At 41.2% G+C, this 13,098-nt stretch overlaps 1 protein-coding gene across 2 annotated transcripts; it reads left to right on the forward strand.

Annotated features, from left to right (window-relative positions):
- The first annotated feature begins 345 nt into the window (after positions 1-345).
- SRSF7 (serine and arginine rich splicing factor 7) lies at positions 346-7,246 on the forward strand. Of its 2 annotated transcripts, none has more exons than XM_003416086.4 (8): positions 346-479; positions 1,671-1,851; positions 2,128-2,304; positions 3,198-3,272; positions 3,358-3,468; positions 5,431-5,484; positions 6,266-6,301; positions 6,945-7,246. In XM_003416086.4, the coding sequence occupies exons 1-8, from the start codon at positions 452-454 to the stop codon at positions 6,997-6,999; spliced, it is 717 nt and encodes a 238-aa protein (XP_003416134.1). In that variant the 5' UTR covers positions 346-451; the 3' UTR covers positions 7,000-7,246. The 2 variants fall into 2 exon arrangements, with proteins under 2 accessions (XP_003416134.1, XP_010594178.1); XM_010595876.2 differs by having other exon boundaries at positions 3,358-3,459.
- The last annotated feature ends 5,852 nt before the right edge of the window (positions 7,247-13,098 follow it).

The raw sequence follows: 13,098 nt of genomic DNA on the forward strand, positions 1-13,098 counted from the left end.
TCATTAGGTCGGCCTAATAATGCACCTGCAGTAAGATTCCTAGAGCTGAGGGTTCTTAGACTGGCGAGACAGGAAGGGAGAGAGGGAAAAGGGAAAGAAAATAGGGAGGATACTGGAAAAGGGGGAGGGGAATGGGCGGGATACCACCGGGAGCCCTAGGGTTTACTGAGGAGATGGTGGCGTTCCCATGGAAACGTATCCCTCCGCCGTGATTGGCGTTTTAGCCTTTTCAGTTCCTTCCGCGCCGATTCTCCGCTGTTTCCGCTCAGCTTCTTTGTGCCGCGCAGAACGTCGAGATGACGCATGCGCAAAGCTCATCCGCCGCATATATAAGTCTGAACCCGGGCTCTTCCTCGTAGCGCCGCTTGGACCGTTGGCGAGTGGGGACGTTCAGCGTTCGTATTACCTGGGCACTGCGAGCTAAAAGAGACGAGCACGCGGGCCAGTCGTCATGTCGCGTTACGGGCGGTACGGAGGAGGTAAGATACTAGGGCCCGGCGAGGGACAGGGCTGTGGGTGCAGTGAGGATTGCGAGGCCGTAGGGTTAGCACGGCGGTTGGGAGACGGTTATTCCGCGTGCGTAATGGCGGCTTCGGCGCACGCCATACGAAGCCGGAGGTAGCATGGGCGGGCTGTTGCAGGAGGATGGAGGAGGGCGGGTGTATGGCCGTCCCTGGCTCCTTATTAATTCCTGGATATTTTGGCCGTCCGGTGCATCCCGCAGCGGGGCCCTTGATCACAATTTTCCCGTTGCTCTTCTTGGGGCCGCCCGCTCCCTTCCCCCGCCCTCGGCGGCGGCTGCCATTTTGCGCACATTGACGAGCATGGTGGCGCATTTCCTTAGCGCTTTCCCGCCACTTTAGCGGGCGCATCTGGTCGCAGTCGTACAATCAAGGTTGAATTTGAGAGGGAACAAAATTGTGGTAGCTGAGAGCTGTGCATTCTCGTCAAACAACTGTCCGAGTTGCGGAGTAGGAGTAGAGAGAGAATCGTTAACGTCTGGTGCCTGGTTTCTCTTTTAGTTATTTCCAAGCGCAGTTTATGGCTCTGGGGCGGGGAGCTGGAGTTTTGGGCGAGCCTGTGCCGGGAGCGGTTGCCGTGGAGGACCAGAGCCTGCGCAGCCCTGCTTTCCAGGCCGGGGCCCGCCCGCAGCCGCCGCCGCGGGCCAGCGCGCTCCCTGCGCGCCGGGGGCGGGGCTGGGGCGGGGCCGCCCCACGCCTCGGAATACCCTACCGCACATCTTTGCATGTGTATTGGAGGCTTTTTGTCTTATTAGAATTTTTAGGAGGGAGCCCAGGTGGCTTAACGGTTGAAAGCTCGGCTGCTAATGGAAGGGTGGTCTCGGTTCGAACCTACCCAGCAGCTCCGCGGGAGAAAGACCTGGCAGTCTGCTCCCTTTAAAGATTATAGCCATAGAAAACTCTATGGGGGCAGTTTTATTGTCACATGGAGTCACTGAGTCAAAATCCACTCGACGGCAAATAACAGTCTGAAGAACTTTGCCAAAAGCCCAGTTATTCAGGAATTTACAGGCTTTGCTGGTTCAGTCTTTCAAAGAGTATTAGACATGCTTTGCCCACGCTTAAGGATGGATTTTTTTATAATAAAGAATTCATTCAAACTTAGGCAGGATTTTGCATAACATGCATTCTTTTTACATTTTTAAACAGAGACCAAGGTATATGTTGGTAACCTGGGAACTGGTGCTGGCAAAGGAGAGTTAGAAAGGGCTTTCAGTTATTATGGTCCCTTGAGAACAGTGTGGATTGCAAGAAATCCTCCAGGATTTGCCTTTGTGGAATTTGAAGATCCCAGAGATGCAGAGGATGCAGTGCGAGGACTGGATGGAAAGTAAGTAAACATCAGTTATAAAATGTGCATTCAGATATTCCTGTGCCAGGTAATGAATTAGTTGCCCAGCTTGGACTCTGTAGTCTGGAGGATAGCTGATCATAATTTTATGATTTAAGATCTGAAGACTTAAAGAGGGCAGAAAAGATGGAGTTGGAAGGGCTTAGTAAAGATAGCGGAAGATTAAGAGAGTAAAGAGTGGTTGGAGAGAGCTTTACTGCTAAATCTAGAATCCACATGTATATTTTTAACATTAGAATTTTGTTAATTTTATAGGGTGATCTGTGGTTCCCGAGTGAGAGTTGAGCTATCAACAGGAATGCCTCGACGATCTCGTTTTGATAGGCCACCTGCCCGACGTCCCTTTGATCCCAATGATAGATGTTATGAGTGTGGAGAAAAGGGACATTATGCTTACGATTGTCATCGCTATAGCCGACGAAGAAGAAGCAGGTATTTATTTTGGTAAAGGAGTGGCTGGTATCTTAGATAATCAAGTAATTTTTTTATTAGCAAAGGACAAACTTATTTTTCTATAAACTTGAATGTTAATTGTACAGGTGTATTTTACAATTTTTGTTTAATTAAACAAATGTTAATATGTTAATAATCAACCTGGTCAAAACCTTTCAGGTTTCTTCGTTTGAGTCAGTCGCCTTGATTCAGAATGTCACGAGCCTTATGATATCATGCTGAGGCGCCTTGCAAATCCGACAATTAAGATCCTCCTAGACCTTGAGGTGATCAGCATAAGAGGCCAGATCCCCTCGAGTCATCTACACCTAGCTTCACCTTATTCTTTAAAGGGCAGAAAATTTGAGACGGTGATCGCCGTAACAGTAAATTTGGCTTACAATTGGGGCCCCCCTCCGGTTTAGAAAGAGGAACACCAGATTGACCACATTCCCACCTAGAAAAATCTTCTTGCGTCAATCAAGCCTCACCTGGCTCATTTGGCTGTCAGTTTGATCGTCGTTAGATTGAAGAAAACATCTAGATGCAGCGATCGGCTATAGATACTTCTAGATCGTCTAGATCTACTAGACCATGGGCCAAAGAGGGTCGACCTGCAAACTTGCAAGGTTTATTTTAAATACACATTACAGTGATTTGTATTATGTAATTCTAAGATGTAATTCAGCTTTTAACAAATCTTTTTTTAGGTAGTTTAAAAAAAAAAAAAAAAGACAACTAATAGGCCCAGAGTTTTGTTTTGTTTTGTTTTGTTTTTTTTCAAATGAGACACTAAATTTAAATAGTTTTGAGATTTGATTTCAGCAAAGGCATACAAACTTTATAAATGAGTTACCTTCTAATATCATGTTTTTTTCTAACTTGAAAAATAGGTCAAGGTCTAGATCACATTCGAGATCCAGGGGAAGGCGATACTCGCGCTCACGCAGCAGGAGCAGAGGACGCAGGTGAGAGATCTTGTTTAATACGCTACAAGTCTTAAAAAGTGTTAACCTTATTTGGAGATGGTCTTGACTTTGATTGAATTTTTAGGTCAAGATCAGCATCTCTTCGACGATCAAGATCTGTATCTCTTCGACGATCAAGATCAGCTTCGCTCAGAAGATCTAGGTCTGGCTCTATAAAAGGATCGAGGTATTTCCAGTATGTAGCACGTTTTTTTTCCTCATTTGTTTGGATTATCACGTCTTAATGACAGCAGTGGACTATCTTATGGACGGTTCAAATGAGTGGTCCGGAAATATTTGAATACTTGAAATGTAAAAGTTGAGTTTGTAAATAATCTGTAACATGGATATTATTCTAGATATGCAGATAAAAGCACAACTAAAGATTTTTTTAAGGTTTGTTGGGTCATGGTGGTAGAGAAGGGACCAAAATGCAAATCATTTCAGTGAACACTTTGGGTTACATATGTTGCCATAAACTCTTGGTATCAGATTTTATCTATTGTGTAGACGAATATCAGGTCTGAAAGACTTAGTTGCCTGAGCTCTGATAAGGCCCATCAGAACCAGGAAGGAATTTTTAGAAGGAAGTCAAAACATAGTTTCTCGTTTTTTTTGTAAGGTGAATTTGAGACCCAGTTGTTGAGGGTGGTGCTGTACATGTGGATGAATGCGGAGTTTTTTAATCAGGCAGTAGCTTAGGCACAAATTTTAAGAAATTAAAAAGCAAGGAACCCAGCTTCTTACTCTCCTTTTAGAGGACAAAAGTATATAAAATTCTAGAGAATAAAGAACGCTAGAGGTGATGACTCCATGGTAGGGGATAGGTATTGCTGTTCAGTAATAGCACAAAGTGTTTAAATACAGGAATTCTGAATCCTGTCATCCATCTGGAAAAGGTGTGGACCTTTAGATAGAATGCATTTGATTCGATGGCAGGACCTTAAGATCTTTAAAAGAGATGTGTATGTTAGGGCCTAATTTGGTTCGTCTGACAAATTGATGGCCCTGAACCAAGGTAATTGCTGATCCAAAAAAAAGAAACCAAACCCAGTTGCTGTACAGTTGACTGACTCCTGTCGACCCCACACATGTCAGTAGAACTGCTCTGTAGGGTTTCAGTGGGTAGTTTTTTCGGAGGTAGATCTTCTAGGCCTTTATTCGGAGGTGCTTCTAGGTGGACTGAAGTCTTCCAACTTAGCAATTAGCAGCTGAGCTTGTTAACCCATTTGTACCTCCCAGGGACTCAAATTTGCTGAATCCAAGAATAAAGCTTTACTTAAAGATGGCTTTCTTTTTTCACAGAGCTTTATTACCTATAGAAGTCTCATTTCAGGGGTCTCCATGGGCTAAAAGAGTTTGATACCTCTGTTAGGTTTTAGGAGCCCTGGTGGTGTAGTGGTTAAGAGCTATGGCTGCATATCCAGAAGGTCGACAGTTTGAATCCACCAGTGCTCCTCGGAAACCTTGTGGGGCAGTTCTTTTCTGTCTTGTAGGGTTGCTGTGAGTTAACAATTGATGGCAATGGGTTTGGTTGGGTTATTATTTATTAGATGTCTATTTATAGGACCCTGTCTCGTCTTTTGTCATCCTCACAATCATCACTATGGTTGAGCCCATTGTTGGCAGCCACTGTGTCAGTCCATCTTGTTGAGGGTCGTCTTTTTCGCTGATTCTGTACTTTACCAAGCATGATGTACTTTTCCAGGGATTGGTCCCTCCTGATAACATGTCCTTGCCTCCAAGCATTCTGGTTGTTCTTGAAACCTCTAGTTAAAACCAAATCATGTTATACAAGCCTTCTGAAATGAAAACTGGAAATGTGATGTTTGATGTAATTGATGCCATTTATTTCCCTTGAATATTACATGGTACTTGAGACGCAGTATGCTTTTCTGTATGGGAACTGTGACAGTTATCCAGCTCATTGAGAATAATAGAAATAATTGAAATGGTGGTTCCATATATCTTTGATACCCTTGTTGAAAGCATGATAATTTGTTCCTATCTTAGACTGATACAGGACAAGAGTTGCACGTGACTCAGTGTTAGCCTCTATTCGCAGCCTACCTAGTAGGTAGGTAGGTAGGCTTAGTAGGTGTTTTAAGGGAATTATGCCTATGGAATGATAGTCTAATTGTATTTTGCATTTTTTAAGATCTCGGTCAAGGTCAAGATCAAGATCCAGGTCTCTTTCACGACCAAGAAGCAGGTAGGACAAAAGAGCTGACTAGTGTTCTTGTAGTTACATGGCACCAATATCCAAAGAGTTCAAAGTGTTTTGAATTGTTCACATTTCAAGTGTTAATTTTAAGCCTTGGCGTTAAGTGGGAACATACAGTACTTAATAAACCGAACTTTAGAATTTCATTTATATGTGGCCTGTTGGTGGAGTTCCTGGATAATGGAATTTGAAACTATCGTGAGAAAGAAGTTTACAACTTAATGTAGGGAGTTATATTAAGAAGCCCTCGTTAGACTGATTACAGAGGTGGTCCCTGACTTAAAATGGGGCTCTGTTCTGGCGACTCGGTTGTGAGCCATAAGCCTGTTCTGATGTTAAGTTGAATGCCTCTTTTTTTCTCACTGTTGTCAATATCTTTATAAATTCGATCTTTGAATGTTTGAAATAACACCAGCAGATTATATACTACAACGTTGTATGTAGTACATACTACCAACGGCAAGATGTACCAAAAAAAATTTTTTTAAGGACTATTGTAAGTGTGGTTCGTTGTAAGTTGGGAATTACCTGTATTGCATGGAGAAGCATGTTGAGATAAATGTGTTTAAAAAAGAGTAAAAGGTTAATCATGATAAAACAGTGTATGAAAAGCAGTTTGTTGGAAGATTACTTTTGTTAGCAAAGACTGTGTAGGCTTTTCCTCCAGATTAAGTTTAGGACGATCTGGGGGTTCACTTCCTGGTATTCTGACGATAAGAAAAGGATTGGCGAGTACCTTGGCTTAATAGAATTTCTCATGTTTTGACAGCCGATCAAAGTCCAGATCACCATCTCCAAAAAGAAGGTAAGTTAAATAATGTTCTGTTGCCAAATCTTAACTGTCATACGTGGCCTTTGCAGAGTTTGTTTGCTTACTGCCTGCTTTGCAGTCTTTGAGCTCTTTGGAGAATTGGTGCTATATAGGTGAAAATACTAGATGATGAGTTTCTGAAATGACTACTTCTCTTGCTTCAATATTAGCTTACAGTTTTGGTGGAAATATTTAATTTTAAAGTGTTACAGTGGTCAGTAAGATGTATTTAGTTTTATCAAGCTTAAACTGTAGAATTTCATGATAAGAAACATACTTTTTCCCACTGTGAAAAATAGGTAAAAAGGGAAATGTCCACATGAGGAAGATAAATTCTTGGGTTGCAAGCTCACAACTGAACTGTTAACTGTGTAGCACTATTTAACGTCAAACAAAAAAATATTCAAATAGTTGTATGTAAACTCCGCGGTTTTGTCAAGTGAGCTGTTAAGCTTAATCTTAAGCAGGGAGAAAACATCTCTATAAATCTTTCACGTAATTGAGGTCTCTGCTGTAGGGACTTATAGTACCTTTGGCAACCTTTAAATTGAAATGGAATGTTGTCCTGACGTGTACATGAGAAAAGTAAGTTTCAGTGGACACTAATTGGTTCCAAACCTAATGTTTTTCTTTGTAGTCGCTCCCCTTCAGGAAGTCCACGCAGAAGTGCAAGTCCTGAAAGAATGGACTGAAGTTCTCAAGTTCACCTTTTAGGGAAAAGTTACCTTGTTTACATTATTATAAGGGATTTGTGATGTCTGTAAAGCGTAACCTAGGAGAAGGATCTTTCAACCATCGAACCAAAATGGATCTGGATTATTACTCTCTAAATTCACAGCAGTAAGATCATAGACATCTTTGTTGAATGTGTTAACATCCTATGATCAGAAAATGTGGGTTTTTATTTGGCACATTTAAATAAAATGTTTCTAACTAGAATTTTGATTTGTGTTTAATATTAACTTTTCAATTTGCGTAAACTTAACGAGTCAAAATAGGTAGTTATTATTAACTATATTCCTACGAAGTTTAGTGGTATTGTTAAGGCTGCAGCATCATTAAGTGTTCTGTGCATATGTTTGCTGGCCAGGGTCTTCAGGGATTTTGGAAATTCCATATTACCTTGAAGCTTTGGATAAGATGACCTGGTCTTGAGTTCCCCACAGTAGCATGAGTGCATTATGACAAGTCCCTACAGTAAGAGCTAATCTATTTGGAGTAGATGTTACTAGATAACACACTAATCTCAGTCTGTCAGGGTAGAGGGACCACTGATTTGACTCTAAATTAGTGTGATAGGAACTAGGCAAAGAGTTATTGAATTAAATGTGGTATAAGTTAGTTGGACTTGATGCTGGAGAAACAATCTGAGTTCTGAAGGCTATTGCATAGTAACTAAGGTTTTTAGGCTGTTGGGTAGGATGGTGTCAACTAGAACGCCCCATGTTGGGGAGCTCTACTCAATGTGCTTTTGTTTTGTTTGCTTTCAACATTATCCATCCAATTATATACCCTCCAAAAATGCATGTTTGAGGAATTGTCTGAATTTGAGACAAAACATTTTCATGTAAACCAGCTTTGCAAAATTTTCCAGCCCAGTTACTCCTGCTCCTTCAAATGGATTGCCTTATTCTGAGTAGAGATCTGTTAGTTTCCAAGCTATTTTTTAGTTGCCACCAACTAACACAATTTCTCTTATTTTGCCAGGCTGGTGCAAAGTGATTAAAGATGTCAATCACAAATGTTAATGTGAGACTAAAGCAGTTTTGTAAACCTCATTTCTATTGAGCAACACATCATGTAGCTTAAGTTTTTTTGGTAACTTCTCATAGACTTCAGAGTGTTAAAGCCAGTAGGTTCTTTATTCAGACTTAAAATCTTCCTAGTAGGGTAGTAACAGTTATGAAAGTTTTCTGGTTAAGCTTTCACCAGGTATTCTCTAGCCTTTTTTTTTGTTGTTGTTAAGATCACTTCTCTTACCTGATACCAGTGCTGGTGGAACAGATATCTGCCCTTGTCCATTTTCTTATACTTTTCAACAAAACCATTGAATAGCATTACAATTTGGGAATGCTAGTCTGCTTCACATTTATTTGGTTGTGAGTGATCACACTAGTGCTTTGGAAATTATTTGGATGCTTTGTTTTTAGAATTTTGATTTAACTGCCTGAACTATATATATGGTTGGTATAAAGCTATGTGTATAATTGGCAGGCTCGTTTGTTGCACTTGGTTAGCTTTAATTGTTCTGTGTGTATAAAGATAAGTTTACTCAACAATAAATCTTACAGAGATTGAAAACACAATCCTGATACTCAATTTTTGGAGATGGGAGTTTTGAGTCAAGAGTAGGAATTATTAATCCTGTCATTTTGGAATAGACAATCTAGCAGCACCCTGGACATTAGTATGGAAGGATATAAAGGGTATAGAGGTGTTGCAAAAAAATGGTTTTAAGAAACAAGCATAAAAAACATAACCTTAGTGGGAAAAAGGAATCCTGACTGTCAAGGCCAGTACCTTTCATACTTTACTGCAATACCATTGTGTTCAGTAAATATCTCAAAATGGTAGATTATGTCGGTTAGAACTGTAAAATTGATTTAAAAAGTGCTGGTTCGGAATCTAAATTTGATACGTCTCACCCTGGCACTAATTGGTAGCTAATTTAACAATGCTGGATGCTTTCGAATGCTATATACATAAAACCTTATTTTGGTCCTCTAACGTAGGTACAGAGAGAAGTCATGAATACCTTTGACCTCACAGTGGCAGCTCTGCATTGGGCTTTGAACTAGGCTCAGTATCAAGTGAGCTGTGGCGCTACCATTTTGCCGTGTCGTCTTCTGAGGACAAAGAATAAAGTCTGAGAAGTTGGAAATTCCATCAATTTGAGATTGGTTAAGTGAATAGTGGGCTAGGATTGTAGTTCCCATGTTTGTGTAGGTTATAACCTATCTCGTAGTCTAAAGGAGTATGGTGTTTTTCCAAAATATATTAAGGTAATAGGAATCACAAGGTATAAAACTGAAAAGTTGGCAGACTTACTCAAGTGAAGGAGTTTTCATAGCTCTTAGCTTGGGAGCCCTTTGGAAGGAAGGGCTCCATAACTGAGCTATATACATGATTGTAACTAGAAAGATGCTGTGGAACAGAAGTTCAAAATAACAAGAAATGCTAGTAGGCGGGCTGATCTTGGAGTTAAGTCCTCAAAAACTCAAATGTTTCACACTTGGGTAAGTTAATTTTTTTAGTAAGAAAACCCAAGTCCATTGTTGAGTTCATTCTGACTCGTAGTGACTATAGGGTCACTGCCCCATAGTTTCCAAGAAATGGCTGGTGGGTTAGAACTGCTGACCTTTTGATTAGCAGCCGAGTTTTAACCCCTGCCACCAGGGCTCCAAAAGTACCAGGGGATATTACTTAATTCTTACAACAAAGTAGGTAACTATTCTCCATCTCACAGAAGAAGAAATGGACTAAGACTGGTAACTTAACCAGGTTAATTCACCTGGCAGGAGGTAACTGAAGCTAAAGTTTGAGTCTTACTGGTGGTTTTAAAGCCCTTTTAATCAGTAACCCAAAACAACATCAGTAAGATACCTTAAAAAAAAAGGAGCCGCCCCGGTGGTGCAGTGGTTAAGAGCTTGGCTGCTAACTAAAGGGTTGGCAGTTTGAATCCACCAGCCGCTTCTCGGAAACCCTATGGGGCAGTCCTGCTCCGTCCTACAGAGTCTCTGAGTCAGAATCGACGCAACTGCAATGGGTTTCTTGGTTTTATTGACTGTTAAACCTTCAGGGCCACTTTTCAAACCTAGTGCTTATTCCACAGGCCCCTGACTTAGCTTATTTTTCATTTTATTTTTTTGAATCGACGATATACTCAAGATGTACACAGTGAGAAGCCTCCCCACGCCTGGCTCAGCCGTTGAGTTCTCTTCCACAGGGCAACCATTATTACCAGATACATAGTCTGCTGGATAGTCAGTCCCTATGTAAGCAAATATACATAGATATTTTCTTCTTTAACACAAAAGGTAGTATATAAAGTGCCTGTGTCTTCTCATTTAGTATTTTGGTGTGTGATTTTTTAATACTGCATACTATTGACTGGATGTTGCACAGTTTATTTAGTAAACTTGTTGAGCTCCTTCACTGTACCAGGCACTGTGCTGACCTTGGGATACAGAAGTGAACAAAATCTTTATCCTTACGGAGCTTAAGTTCTGGAGAGAGAAATGAGTAAATACCAGGTGGGCAGTAAGTGTTATGGAGAATAGTAATAAAGTAAGGCAAAGTGATAGCTGGTTTGTTGTCTTACAAAGGGTGCTTTAGGAAAGCCTCTGATGATGACGTTTGACCAAATGATGGAGTGAGCTGTAGACCTTGAAGGAAAGATTTTTCTAGGTAGAGGACACAGTAAGCACAAAGGCCCTCCAGTGGCTGTGATTGTTGGAGGGCAAGGAGGCCAGTGTGAAGTAAACAAACGGGAAAGTGGTAGATGGCATAGGAAGGGAGAGTGATGCAGAATAGAGGGTATGTAATAGCACTTTGTAGGCCTTGGAAAGAACTTACTGATTTTCTGTGGAGGGTTTTAGCACAAAGGAGTAACAGGAATTGAAGTCGTTCTGTACCGATGGACATAAAGGTCGTTTCTAATTGCCATTGCTATGTTGCAGTGAATAACGGTGCATTGGGCAAGCATATACAGGATAATCTCTACGAGTTGAGTTGCTGGATCAGAGCGTGTGCATTGATACTTTTACTAGGTTTTGTTCGTTTGCCCTGGTGGCGTATGACAGTACCCGTTATCTGCACCATTGCCTCCAGGGTGAGCTTTCAAACTTTTTTTTACCAGTCTTATGTTGAAAAATGGTGTTTTGGCGTAGTTTTGGGGGTTTTTTAAATTATAAAACATACATAACAGAGTTTACCAATTTAACATTTTAAATATATTTAATTTAGTGGCATTAAGTACATTCACGATATCGTGCACCTACCACTCCTGTCTCCAGAATGTTTTCATCACCAGAAGTAGAAACCCCTACCCTTTAAGCAGTCCTTCCCTATTTTCCCCATTTCCACAGCCCCTGGCAACTCTTGATCTGTTTTTTTCCGTCTCTGGATTTTTATTCTAGGTGTTTTATATAAATGGAACCACATTTTATGTGGCCTTTTGGGTCTGGCTTATTTCGCTTTGTGTAATGTTTTCAAGGTGCATTCATGTTACATAGCATGTATCAGAACTTGATTCCTTAATGGCTGAATGATGATAATGTCGTACGGATTAACCTCGTTTTGTTTATCCATTTATTGGTTGAGGGACGTTGGGTTGTTGCCACCTTTTGGCTGTTGCAGATAATACTGCTGTGAACACTCACGAACAAGTTTTGGTTTGAATACCTGTTGTTAATTCTTGGGTATATGCATTGGAGTGAAATTGCTGGATCGTATGATAATTCTATGTTTAACTTCTTGAGGAACCTCAGTATAGTTTTGATACACATTTTTTCTATGAGGAAAGCATTTTCTTTTCTCTGAATTGTTCATTTGTAAAAATGAGTTTTTGGTCCATACCTTCTTGAAGCTATTGCCAGCTCTGTCTCGGGAATTCTTTTGACTCTATAAGTGGCTAAAATTTTTCATCATTTTGCTCATTGACCTTTCAAGGCAAAACTTTTTGTTTAAAAGAACTAGTTTTAAAAATCTCCCCCCTCACTCTGCTGAAGAACTTCCATGAGTTCCAAAGTCTGGTTTAGGTTGCCTTGCCCTGAATACAACGCAGTCCTCTGTTTTACACTGTAATTGTCTGTTACCAAAAGGCAAATGGTGACTGCAGGGACCTGGCCTTGTTCAGTTTCTTCATTATCTGGCATATAGATGAATGAGACATGAATTAATGGGTAAGTGAATTTTTCTAAACCAAGCATATGACACCGGAGGCCTTTGTAATCACCATTTCCGTTTAGCCCCTGTGAGACTGGCTGCTGTCTGACTCTGCCTAGCGAGGGCTTAGTTTCCTGGGCGGCATTTAGCAGCGCCCAGCTCTCCTCTGCAGTTGCAGTGCAAGGTTTTTCTCTCTCCTCATCTAGGTTCGAGTGCCGCTGCTTTGAGAGTTCTGCCCAAAAAGGGTTTGGAAAGGTTCTGTGCTGAAGGTTCTTGCGGAAAGGGTGCTGACACACCTACCGCCAAGGGCTAGTGAGCCCAGGTAAGTCAGGCTGACCTATCTAAGGTCAAGTCATTGGACCAGCAGCTTTTCATTATTAGGTGTCTAAGGAGCCCTCGTGGCACAGTGGTTAAGGTGCTGGGCTGCTAAGTGAAAGGTTCGTTCAAACCTACCAGCCACTCGCAGAAGAAAGATGCAGCAGTCTGTTTCTGTAAAGATTTACAGCTTTGGAAACCCTGCGGGGCAGTTCTACTCTGTACTATGGGGTTGCTATGCGTTGACATAGACTCCATGGCAGTGGGTTTGGTTCGGGTTTACTAGTTGCCTAAGGCTATATCCTGTCCACCTCCACAGATTTCCTGGATTGTGTTTTTTAGTGGCCAAGGCTGGATGGGATCCTATACAAAGATCCCAATCCATTAGTGTTTATTTTGGGTTGTAACATATCTTTAAGAAATCTGAATTCTAGAAAATGAATCCATTCACTGCCAAGGTTTCAGGCCAGATTCAGAAATCTGGCCATAAAGAAAACATATATGGCAGCAGTGTCAGGAGGCCCATCACCAAAACTCTTAGGTGTCTATAAACAGAAGGTACCACTTCCTTTGCCTGATAAAATGGGTAG

Source organism: Loxodonta africana, chromosome 26, assembly GCF_030014295.1.
Source record: "Loxodonta africana isolate mLoxAfr1 chromosome 26, mLoxAfr1.hap2, whole genome shotgun sequence".
NCBI classification, from domain to species: Eukaryota; Metazoa; Chordata; class Mammalia; order Proboscidea; family Elephantidae; genus Loxodonta; species Loxodonta africana.

Excerpts from the sequence above, each read along its gene's own strand:
- SRSF7 (XM_003416086.4), top strand. The coding sequence starts at position 452 with ATGTCGCGTTACGGGCGGTACGGAGGAG. Across the intron at positions 3,469-5,430 it reads AAAGGATCGAGGTATTTCCA|ATCTCGGTCAAGGTCAAGAT; the intron begins GTATGTAGCACG and ends GCATTTTTTAAG. Across the intron at positions 5,485-6,265 it reads CTTTCACGACCAAGAAGCAG|CCGATCAAAGTCCAGATCAC; the intron begins GTAGGACAAAAG and ends ATGTTTTGACAG.